Source organism: Pipistrellus kuhlii, unplaced genomic scaffold (assembly GCF_014108245.1).
Source record: "Pipistrellus kuhlii isolate mPipKuh1 unplaced genomic scaffold, mPipKuh1.p scaffold_m20_p_11, whole genome shotgun sequence".
NCBI lineage: Eukaryota > Metazoa > Chordata > Mammalia > Chiroptera > Vespertilionidae > Pipistrellus > Pipistrellus kuhlii.
In genome coordinates this window covers 20028701-20040507 of record NW_023425416.1, presented here as the reverse complement: position 1 = coordinate 20040507, position 11807 = coordinate 20028701, and the positions used below count along the sequence as shown (strand labels likewise).

Sequence of the window (11807 nt, the reverse complement as noted above, 5' to 3'; positions counted from 1 at the left end):
ACCGAAAAGCCCCATCTCACCTCTTCCTACAGCCCCAGAACCTGCCTCATTCAGACCAACGTTCAGCCTCATCAATGAAAAAAGTGCTTGCTAAGCCAACTAATTATTAGCACAAATGAAATTACAGTGGAAAGTATATAAAGTTAATTTGTTCTCAGACACCAAGTACACATAACAATTAAGTGGCGCGTGCTCTCCATTCATTAAGCCGGCCCTGAGGCCCTGCAACGGGAAGAAGGCCACCAGCCAGCAAGCTCTCAGAGGAAGCCTGCAGAGCACCTAGAGTCCTGAGGAGGCCCCGGGTGCAGGGAGGTGCCAATCTGGGCCTGGAATTACCCCCTGGAAGGGAGGAGGAGGAGGAAAGTGAGCCAGGGACGCTGGCTCTTTCCCCAAGTTTACGGTCTTCCTGGTCCAGATTGCACACAGTTCCCACCCGGGTCTGTCCCCTCCCCAACTGTGAGTGGGCAGAGAGAGACTGTTCTGGGTGCCACTGCCCTCCCTCGGCGGTTCTGCCATCCATCAGATCTTCCTTCCTTCCCACGGCGTCCTCTGTGGTATTCGGTCGGGGTGTTTCCATCACACAGGCCACCTCTGTTTCCCAAAGATACCAGTCAGGGCGTGTTTGCTCGCTGGCGCTGTTATCTAAGATCAACACAGCGGCTCCTGGCTCCGGAGGCCTCCGGGGTCAGGAAAGAGCAGAGGCTCGTGTCTCGGCTGGTGCCTCGTCACCATAGTTGGGGTTTCGGGTTGTTTCCTTTCGGTGGGGGCGAGGGTGGCTGTGAACAAGCCGTGGGTCTTCTCCCCCCCGGCCTCCTCCTCCAGCCTCTGGCCCCGCAGCCAAGAGGTCTAAGCTCAGGTGCTGTCAGGTGGAGCCCCCACCGCAGCTGGTGACGAGATGTTTTTCAGCAGAAGGTACTCAGCCCCCCACATCCTACTGAGAGGCCGTCCAGCCCCTCCTGGGCCCCCACTGGGTCCTGTGCCCCCTGAAGCCGGTGGCGTCTAACCATCAACTGGTCCTCTGCCCCAGCCACCCTGCATGGAGCACTGACTCTCCTGGAAGCAGAGAGCACGGATGAGGAGCCAGGAACTGAGTCCCAGCATTGTCCCTGATGCCTGGGTGGCTTTGGGGGGAGTTTTATTTTCTTCCAGTGAAATAAAAGGTCCAGCATCCAAGTCTTTTAGGTCTTTCCAACTCGCTCATTATTCTGTGCTCTGTCCCTCTGTTAAAACCCTTCAGAGGGCGCCCTCCTACACATTCAGCCACTCTGTGCCAGGAGCTCAGGCAGTGCAGAACCTGACCCCTCTACCTTCGAAGCCTTTCTTTGGCCTCTTCCCACCACCATCCTCCAAGCCAGCCAGCCCTCTCACCGCTGTCCCACGCCCACACCAGGCCTGTTTGCTCCGATCACTCATGCCGCTCCGCGTGCAGCGATGCCCTCCCTTCAGAGCCTGCTCCACTGCCACCATCTGCCTCTTGCACGGAGTCCCGGCCTGAAGTGAGCTTCTCCTGACGTTTGACACAGACATTGCATTCAGCCTAGGAGTCACTGCTTGAGCATCAATGGGATGAAGCTCTGGGACAGATTAAGGTTACTGTTAACTCTTCATCCAAGAACGTGTGACCATCGCACATGCTTGGCACAAAGTCTTGGGCCTGATACAGAAATACTTGTCATGTCTGCTGCCTTACAGATTATAAATTTCACACACATAACCTCATCAACCCTCAGGGCCACTCGGAGAGGCGGCCCTGCCACGAGGATTAGTGATCTGCCTGACGCCAATCAATGTGAGAAGTTACCTGCGCCAGTAGCAGGTCACAGCCCTTCTGCCTCCAGATCTACTGTTCCCTCTCCGAACCGGGCTGGGGAGGGGAGGCAAGCCCACTAAGGATGTAGAGTCATCGTGCTCCACGCAGGAGGAAAGACTGAGGTTTAACCACGGACTAAAATGACTCCTCCACCTGCTCCTCGGAGGACAGTTAGCTTGTGCTGCTGTCCCTCCCAGCAGTTTCCTGTCTGTGAGGTGCGACTTCCCTCGTGGGAAGGCAGGGCAATTCGTGAGCCAGGCGCCCTCGCTCCAGAGGCTGGTGGGAGCCAGAGCAGCGTCGGTCACAGAACTGCAGGTGCAGGACTAGAGATCTCTTAGCAGCTAGTGACGGTAAACTCGTTCTACCCAGGGCAGAGGGGGATTCAGAAAGGAGAGTGAAGTCTACGGCCATTCCACCCTGAATGCACCCGATCTCATCAGAAAGGAGCCAAGGTCACAGAGCAGCAAAGCCAGCCCGGACCCCCCAGCCGCGCCCCCCCCAAACCAGGGCCAGGCATCTGTGGACAGCTGGAGCAGATGGCCACCCCACCCAATCCAACGATCTCTGCGCATCTGACCTCCACTGTTGATTTCTACCCAGAGGACCCAAGGAATGTAAACAGCCCCTGGAAACCAGGCTGCCCTGAGCCGAGGTTGTGGTTTAAAGCAAACACAGGCTTCCTATATAAGGGCCAGCCAGCCACCTGGCACCACCTCCGCCAGGAACCCAGGTAGGCACCCTCACTCGCTCTGCGGGTTTGCTTATGGGTTTATCACTGGACGAAGGGGAGGCGGCACAGCTGGGGCAGCCGGGCTGCTGACATCACTGGGCTCAGGTCTCCTGGGGACGTGCTGGGACAGCTTCGTCACCGCTAAGAAACCTGGAACGAGGTCCTTGGGGGCTGAGCAAACACATGGGGAACCCACTGCCAGGGGTTCTGCCCTGGACAGTCTTGGAAGAGAACACACACATCCTTCCATTCATTCCTGCCAGCCCAGGTCCAAGTCCCTGCCCTGTCTGCTAGGCTCCCACCTGCATTCCGAGCGCTGGAAGGGCCGGGGAAGCGAAGGGGGGGGGGGGGGGGGGATGTTACCTGGAGTCTCTCTCTCCTCTTGGCCCCTGTCCCCACCCAGCCGAGGCCATGCCGTCCCCGGGGACCCTGTGCAGCCTGCTGCTCCTCAGTGTGCTCTGCGTGGACTGGGCCATGGCCGGCTCCAGCTTCCTGAGCCCCGAACACCAGAAAGTGCAGGTGAGACTCCCAACCAGGCCCCTTCTGCCGGCATCTCACCCGGCCCCGCGCAGAGCGGCCGGCCGTGGGGGCCCCGCGCAGAGCGGCCGGCCGTGGGGGCCCCGCGCAGAGCGGCCGGCCGTGGGGGCCCCGCGCAGAGCTGCCCGCCGTGGGGGCCCCGCGCAGAGCGGCCGGCCGTGGGGGCCCGCGCAGAGCTGCCCGCCGTGGGGGCCCCGCGCAGAGCGGCCGGCCGTGGGGGCCCCGCGCAGAGCGGCCGGCCGTGGGGGCCCCGCGCAGAGCGGCCGGCCGTGGGGGCCCCGCGCAGAGCGGCCGGCCGTGGGGGCCCCGCGCAGAGCGGCCGGCCGTGGGGGCCCCGCGCAGAGCGGCCGGCCGTGGGGGCCCCGCGCAGAGCGGCCGGCCGTGGGGGCCCCGCGCAGAGCGGCCGGCCGTGGGGCCCCGCGCAGAGCAGCCCGCCGTGTGCCGTGGCAGGGCTCAGCCTGAGAACACAGAGGAGGACGCTGTCTGACTCAGGCCCGCCTCTGCTCAGGAAGGACAGGCGCCTAAAGCAAGCTCTCTCCCTCCAGCAGAGAAAGGAGTCCAAGAAGCCACCAGCCAAACTGCAGCCCCGAGAGCGAGAGCTCGAAGGCTGGCTCCGCCCAGGAGACGGAAATCAGGAGGAAGGGGCAGAGGATGAGCTGGAAATTCGGGTGGGTTCCTCTGCCGTTTTATGCTTTTGTGGCGGGGGAGGGGGGAGGGAAGGGGAGACGGGGTGATGGCATGAACAGGGGTCCACTTACCAGCATGAAAGCAGTTGACTGCACTGTGCTCTATGTGGTCTTTGCCCTGAAGAGGCAAACATCTAAGAGAAGTAACGTTGCTACCACAGAAGGGGACATACAGAACTGTGAGCAGAGAAGGGGACGCTCGCAGGGTGCAGCAAATGGGGTGCCCAGAGAAAGACCCCCAGGAGGCACAGCTGGTCACAGACTAACGGTGTTTCCCCGCAGAAAGCCGCCTGGTTGGCCCAGGGCCTCAGCCCTCAGCTGGGCTGCAGTGCGCCCAGACCGCTCCCTGGGCGGCAGGGCTGCTGCGAGGCCCGGTGCCTCTGCCTAAAGCCCATCCGTGGGTGAGGACAGGCCAGCCAGGCTGGCCCTGGCTCTGGCTCATCTTGCCTGAGATAAGGAAACAGTTTAGAGATAAATGGAGGACCAGGAAGGGGGAGGGGAGAGAAATGGGTTTTAGAGGGTGATCTAGGTAACTTTCCTGAAAAGCTGGCTGTGTGGTTGGCGGATGGTACTGACAAGCATTTAAACATGCAGAGAAACCAAGACTCTCTGGATGGTAACAATAATGAACCATGGCACTTACTGGGCTGTTGAGCTGGTATCACTGCCCTCACTGACTAGAAGTTCAGACAATGCACTTGGCTGAGATGCCACAGGCAGAGGCGGCAGCGGTGGACGGAAGGTCAGGGCTGACGTCAGTCCCCATCCTCTCCTGGCCCGAGAGGAGCCGAAGCCTGGTCTCTAACCACCCACCAGCCGCTCTCCTGCAGGGCTGAGCTCCCGGCCCAGGCTGTCTGGCCCTCGGTAAACCTGGCGGTGTCCTCAGGCACTTCCTCCGCACACCTGGGACAGCCTCAGCCGCCCCATCCCCGCTCCAAGCCAAAACCCGGGAACTGTCCTGTGAGATGCCAGCTCCCGCCGGCGGGCACTCACCCAGCTAGGCTCGCTCTGAATTAGCCCAGATGGGAAGAGGTTTCAGGGGCGGCTGACTCAAGGCAGGGCTGGAAGTTTCCAGTTTCCATGCAGGCCGGCCTCAGAAGAAATGGCCGTGCTGCCTCAGCTAGAACCAGAGGTCTGAACTGTCGGGAGGGGGTGTAGCCGAGGAGGGTGGGGAGGGCAGGCCACCAGCAACACCCTCCCGGAGCCCCTCCCGCGAGGGCTCCCCTCTCTCGCCCCGGACCACCCACACTGGCCCGGCGGGTAGGGAGGATGGATCTTTGAACTCTTTGAACGTTACTGAAGGGAGCTAACAAGTTCCCTAAAAAACCAGCCATGCCACCCCACGCCCTCCACCTTCACAGCGGAGACAAGTGGGGAAGGTAAACTGTTCTAAATGAACAAACAGCCATTTGTTGCTTTAATAACTTCTCTGAGCATGTTTGCTCATCTGTAAAATAGGAGTCACAGTGGTACCTGCCTGGAGGGGAGGCACGAGGGCTGGCCACAGCGGCCTCACTCAGCGTGGGGCTGGCGGACTTAGGAATCCTGCATCCTCGCCCATGGCCACCAACTCCTCAGAGGCCTCAAACAAGCCCCTCAACCTCTCTGGCTGCTTTACCTGAAAATGGGGTAACACCTCCTGTCTGGAGGGTAGCGGGCGGAAGGACCAGTGACCAGGGGTCCTTTCCAGCATCGAGTCCTCCTCCACCTACCCATGGGTGTCCCAGCCTGGCCAGGGCCGAGGCAGCTACTGGTGAACAGAGAGACACAGTCTCCGTCTCAAGGGAGAAAAGTGATGTGGCTGCAAACACAGCTCTTGGTGATGGTAAATCACCTCAAAGATTGCCAAGTAGGAGAAATGGTGTACTCTCCCTGCAGAAGGAAAGAAACTAAAGCCGAGAAGAACGAACTTAGCTCTAGGAGAAGGTCAGCTTCCTGTCTGACTGCACTGACCAGAGGCCTGTGCGTATGAGGACGAGCCCCTGGGAAAGGAGAGGTGGGGGCAGCAAGGGGCAGAGACCATCACCCAGGCTGTGCTATGTACACCGGGTGTGCACTCCCCCAAACCTCCCTGCCAGGACCTGAGATCCCACCAGTCTTTGAGAACTGCATGGCAGGGCGAGGGGCTTGCTAGGGGACACCACAGCTCCTACCTCGGCAGGGAAGGAAGAGAATCAGGTCAGCCTCAGGATGGAGGGGGCAGTGAGAAGGGGCCTACAAAGGAGAGGGACTGAGCTACCCCTCAGCGGCACCCGCTGGGCCCACAGGCCCTCCTATCGCCCTGACCCTTTGGAATGGAAGTGTTGGGGGCAGGGGTGTGGGAGGCTGTAACCTCTGACATTTCCTGGGTCCTCCCTACTCTCCTAGTTCAACGCCCCCTTTGATGTTGGGATCAAGCTGTCGGGGGCTCAGTCCCACTGGCATGGGCAGGCCCTGGGGAAGTTTCTGCAGGACCTGTTTTGGGAAGAAGCCAACGGTAAGTCCCTGCCGGGGGCCAGTCACTTCAGTTTTCTCAGTCCCAAATGTGAGCCCACATCATGCTGACACAAGAACAGTTCTCCTCCCTGACCCCTTCCTCTCAAAGAGCTTCTAATTCCTGGCCCCCAAATATCGGCAGGAGTGGGCTGGACTGGTACGTGGGTGGCTCGGAGGGTGCTGAGCCCAGTTTCTGTATTCAGAGGGTACTAAGTTCCGAGAACTAGCTTTGGAGCCCCAGTGAACCCCAATTTTCCTAACCATAAAATGGAGCTAACACCCATAAAAGTATAAAATTATTTGGTGTTACACCACCTTTACTGTATAATTTTACTTCACAAACAAAATAATTAGTGCTACTAATTATTCTAAAATTGCATTCAGAATGGGCTCCGCAGCCAGTTAATCAAAGGTTTTTTTGTTTTTATTTGAATCCCCTCTTACCTTGTAAAGATACCACTTAACTTTCTCCTGATCAAGGAGGCCACCGGAAGCACCTTACAACCTGCAAAGCACTTCCGTCCCCAGCATGGCCTCACCTACCCCACCCTCCACTGGAGGCAGGAAATCGCACTCACCCCTCCGCAGACAAGGAGGCGGAGACTCGGAGCTTCTAGGTGACTTGCCCAAGTCACAGGCCTAGGCTTCCCCATTGCAAGGCCCCACCTCACTGTCACGACTGTGAAGAAAACCATCTTTGATGGCCCTGGCCAGAGAGCAGACTCGGAATTTTGACATCTCCCCCTTGCTTTTCAGAGGCCCCAGCAGACAAGTGACCATCCACAAGACCGGCCCGCCTCTCTCTGTTTTCCTACTGGCCTTAGAAGTGCTCACCGTGGCATTTAGACTGCTTCTACAACTCTCAGCTCTGAGTGGTACGAGCTTAGGAGCTGAATAAACATTCAAACTGTGTGCTAAATGTTCATAATGAGAATTATTTCACCGAGGAGGAAAATTTCACGGGGGAAAAAAATATTGTTCTATGGTCAATGGAAGGAGAAAAGGATATGAAGCAAGGCAGGTGCATGCTTAGAAAACCAAATTAGTCCAACTCATACAAGCTGATAGACTACTGGGGTACGTATGGCAGAAGAGGAGTGGAGGAGAGAGACAAAGAAAGGGGAAAGGGAAGAGAAGAGGATGGGGAGGGGAGAAAGGAGACACAATTCCTTTAAATACCAAAGTGCAAAGCTGCAGTGAGAGCTTATTATCAAGAAGGATTGTGTGGCCCTGGCTGTTTTGGCTCAGTGGATAGAGCGGTGGCCTGTGAACTGAAGAGTCCTGGGTTCGATTCCTGTTAAGGGCACATGCACAGGTTGCAGGCTCACTCTCCAGTAGGGGGCGTGCAGGAGGCAGCAGATCAATGGTACTCTCTTATTGATGTTTCTCCCTCCCTCTCCCTTCCTCTCTGAAATAAAAAAATTAAAAAAAAAAAAAAGACTGTATGGACAAAGAAAGTGCAGGTGAGGTTATCAGAGCTAAAATCCACTGAATACATTCAAGATCTGAACGGGATTCTGGGAATACCAAAGCATGAGTGTAAAGTTATTAAGTGGGTGATAATAATGGCTTCTGGCCACTGCTGGGAAGAGCTTCCTCTCTGTTCACTATTGAGAAGCCCAGCAAAGCAGGTATCAACTCATATGGCAAGGCAGGCCATCGCCTTCTTACTTCACTGACACCCGGTAATTGTCCCAAAACATCTCCAACTCCAGCTCACAGGTGAATCAAACCTTGGTCTTTCAGTTCTACAATTTAATTCCAGGGAAGACACCAGCCTTCCTAGGAGGAAATGTCACCTATCAGTCATTTACACTTTAGCATAAACATGCAAATTGATTTCTGAGAGCTGGTGATGATGGGTGAGTGAATCAATAGAGAAAAGCAAACAAGGAAGGAGATTCCAAAGAGATGCACTGCCAACCTGCCCAGTCAGACACATGATCCCCTAGAAATATGCAGGACACCCCTCTGCAGAGTTGGGGTAACACCCACACTGGAAAAATCAGAGGGCTCTAGAAGCCAAGTGCCTTAAGTAAAATTTTGGCCACCTGGCACTCAAGGCACAGCCCCTATAGGTACCAACCACTGGTAGACTCAGTAGGCACACTGAAACCCAACTGCTATTCATCATCCAGGAACTGCATGTGGTTTGTGGATCATCTGGGAATTCCTTAGAAATGCAATCTCAGGTCCCACCCCTGCCCTGCTATATCAGGATCTGTACTTCAACAAGATCCCAGGTTATTAAATGGTTTATATAACGTAGCTTAGAAGCAACTGGACTCTATTCAGATAGCACAGCAATCTGCACAGCTCAGCTGGCCCACCTGGCATAGAAGGGGTGTCGATTGTTATGAAACTTAAAAAAATTGAGACCTGGCTAGTTCTGTGAACAGAACTGTGAACACATGAAAAAGATGTCCTGTTTCTTCCTTCTTACCTTCTTCCCCATCGATTCAGTCCCAGCTCTATTGTCAACTCGATGTCCATCTGTTGGGCAGATTGCATACCACCAACACACACACACTCTCATCTCTCAGATGATCAGACACCTGATTATATGACTACACAGAGACTTCATTCACTGAGTCCTTGCTTTCAAAAGCATCTTCACCTAAGCCACAGACTGAAACGTTATCACCATTAAAGGAACTTAAGGTATTGGAGAACAAGTGAACTAAGCGGGGGGAGTGGAATAAAAGAAATAGAAATAGAGGGAAATGTCCTTCTACAGCCCCCAGATGGCCAGCCCCTAAGACCCAGCTCCCCAGTACTGAGGCCTAGATTGACATGCTCTCCTGAAACTTAGCCCTATCCCAGCTCCATTGTTTAGTAGGGCACAACCCTGATCACACTATCCACACCCACCGCCCTCTTCTTAATGGCTAGAGAGAATGTAAGGCCCAAGTGTGACCAAATTAACCCAGGAAACCAGCTGCTGATCTGGGGAAGCAGCAGCCATGGATTGGACTGGGGGTGGTGCTCAGGGTGGGGGAGTGGGGGGGTGAGGAGAGAGATGTGTGACAGGCCCTGGTGGGAATGCTGGTCAATTCCACCCCATCAAAAGAACAAAGACTTACTTTTCTCTCAAAGGACTCAAAAGCATTCTCTGCCACTTATCTGCATCTTTCATTAAATTAAAAAAATTTTAAGCCCAATCTCACCTGGGGCAGGCAGCATGATGTGGCTAGGAGCTATGATTTTGAATACCAGTTCTGATCCAAACCAACATATTGAATTCCTCAGGTTCCTCAAATTAAAATACCCACCACCTCCCTGGGTTACTATAGAGACTGAACACAGTATCTCCCTCAAGGGCACCTGGCACATGGAAGGCATTCAACTATTCTAACAATCCTCACTTACTTCATCCCTGCTGTGCACCAGGCATTGTTCTAAATACTGTAATTATTGCAATTTCAGCTAATTTTCACAAGCTACTTAGGAGGGAGGAAACTGAAGTTTGGAGAAATTAAATTTCCAAGGCCACACAGCAAATACATTGCCCACTCATATCCAGGGCTGTAGTGGTTGAGTCCATGCTTTTCAAATTCTACTGCTCTCAATGGTATTTTCTTGCCCAGCTGCCTAGGGTCCAAGAGATTTCTTTTGTTTTTTAAAGTAAAATTAAAAAAAAAAGAAAAAAGAAAAAGTTTATTGACTTTTAGAAAAAGGGAGAGGGAGAGAAACATTGATGTGAGAGTGATATATCAATACGCTGCCCCTCCTGCATGCCCCCTTACCCAGGCATGTGTCCTGACTGGGAACCGAACCAACAACCTTTCAGTGCCACACCGGCTAGGGCTTGTTTCTGTTTTTTATTTTCTTTCATAATACACTGGGTCAACTTCAAGTCAACAATTGGCAGAAAAACATCAAAGGAAACAAGGGACACACTTGTAAAAAATGTAGCATTTCAAACAGTCCTATGTCACCTTCTTAAACCTATTCCTCTAACATTTAATACCACTAACTTAAGGTTCTTTGAAAGCGGTGTATTTACCGTTGGCGTGAACAAGAAATCTGTTGAAGGAAAAAATTCTCCTTATAAAAAATTCTCCTTATTTTGTGTTTTAGGATATACCTAGTATATCAGTATACTAGCACATGTATTTAACTCATCATACACTTACAGGTGTGTGCTCAGAAATTCCCTTATGGCAACATGTAAACAGAAGAATGGGACCCAGCCTCAGCTACCTTCCTTCATCTGAATCCACTCCAAATGAGCACTGACAGAGACCACAAGGCTGCTAGCCACCGACCGGCAATTCTGCTGCCGTCTTTGTTTGACCGAGTTTGTTTAATCACGGAATCAGTGCCATTTGCCCTTATTTTATAAAATGAGTGGCGTAAAAATGAAGTCCTGACAGCAAATGATTAGTATTAATCCCAACTCAATACAGAGAGAAAGATAAAACACCAAGAGCAACAGATTTTCAGCCACAAACATATCACTGAGTAGACACAGTCAACTGTGTGTTCAACCGGAGAGGAAACTGAACCCAAGTGAAGGAATATGCTGAAAAAGCAGTCAATGACTGTCTCAAAGATGACGCATTAACCGAGATTTCAAATTTGTTTAACATTCTCACAGCAGAGCCTTCCTTTTTCCAGGTTTACTTTTGGCTTGTGCACTTATGTTCAACAACACCTCCATGCAGAATTAGAAGATGGAGTTAAATACGTGTGCACGTAGTAAAACAGAATGTCCTCCAGCCTACCCAGAGGCACTGGATTTCATCGTCCAAAAACAGTACAAATGCTTCATCAGTACCACACCCGTGTACTCGGTACTTCCTCCTCTCACCGCACTGCTCTGGAGAAAGAAACGGTATCTGTGTAGTTTCCAAAAGCTAGGAAGCAGCAGTATTTCCAAGTTCCCAAAGTATAAAATAAACGTTAATGCTCAAAGGCAGCAGAACTTTTAAGAAGATGCCATGTCTTATCTCATGACATTTTGCAGAGGAACATGTACACTCGAGAATGTCACACCTTTGGGTTCGCAGGTTTCGAAGTCGGCCAACAACTGAACCATGTTCTCATTCTGAGAACTCAAAACAAACGTGGAGAGCATGGGAGTTGGCTGGGAATCCTATCCCTTTATTTCCAGAAACTGATGGCCAGGGATAGGGGCGATAGAGGCATTCCAGCAGCACAGCAAAAACAAGTCAGCCATCCAACATAAAAAGCATTGCCAACCAGCTTTCACGCCACAGCACAAAAGTAATCCTAAATCCTATAGATAAAAGTGTATAGCACCTTGTGCGTTACCTTGGCAGGAAGACTGCATAGGCTCTGAGATAACCATTTAGTCATCACTTTAACCTTTAAAGCAGGACTAGCTGGTTTCCCAGGGAGGCAGTATTGACATACAGGGCTTATGAAGGAGACATGCTGCAGTTCATTTGGATGACAATGAAGCACTCTGCAGTTCCCCAAATCTTCCAAACAGACTGGCAAACGTGAGGCACAAACAACGCACCACTAATCCATGGAAGGCCAACAGGGAATCAAGGCCCACTTCTCAGGCCAACAACTGCCCGGGGCAAAAGAGAAGCACCAC

The 11807-nt window shown here is 53.1% G+C and overlaps 1 protein-coding gene across 2 annotated transcripts; it reads left to right on the top strand.

The window, feature by feature from the left end:
- The first annotated feature begins 2881 nt into the window (after positions 1-2881).
- On the top strand, positions 2882-7157 carry GHRL (ghrelin and obestatin prepropeptide). Of its 2 annotated transcripts, none has more exons than XM_036431122.2 (4): positions 2882-3059; positions 3626-3745; positions 6131-6239; positions 6995-7157. In XM_036431122.2, exons 1-4 carry the CDS (start codon positions 2952-2954, stop codon positions 7012-7014), a joined length of 357 nt encoding a protein of 118 aa, XP_036287015.1. In that variant the 5' UTR covers positions 2882-2951; the 3' UTR covers positions 7015-7157. The 2 variants fall into 2 exon arrangements, with proteins under 2 accessions (XP_036287015.1, XP_036287014.1); XM_036431121.2 differs by having other exon boundaries at positions 2886-3059; positions 3623-3745.
- Positions 7158-11807: the final 4650 nt, after the last annotated feature.

What these genes read in the sequence shown, in the direction of transcription:
- GHRL (XM_036431121.2), top strand. Translation starts at nt 2,952, where the DNA reads ATGCCGTCCCCGGGGACCCTGTGCAGCCTGCTGCTCCTCAGTGTGCTC. An exon ending in CCGAACACCAGAAAGTGCAG is followed by an intron (nt 3,060 to 3,622) that starts GTGAGACTCCCA and finishes CTCTCCCTCCAG; the next exon opens with CAGAGAAAGGAGTCCAAGAA. An exon ending in AGGATGAGCTGGAAATTCGG is followed by an intron (nt 3,746 to 6,130) that starts GTGGGTTCCTCT and finishes CTACTCTCCTAG; the next exon opens with TTCAACGCCCCCTTTGATGT.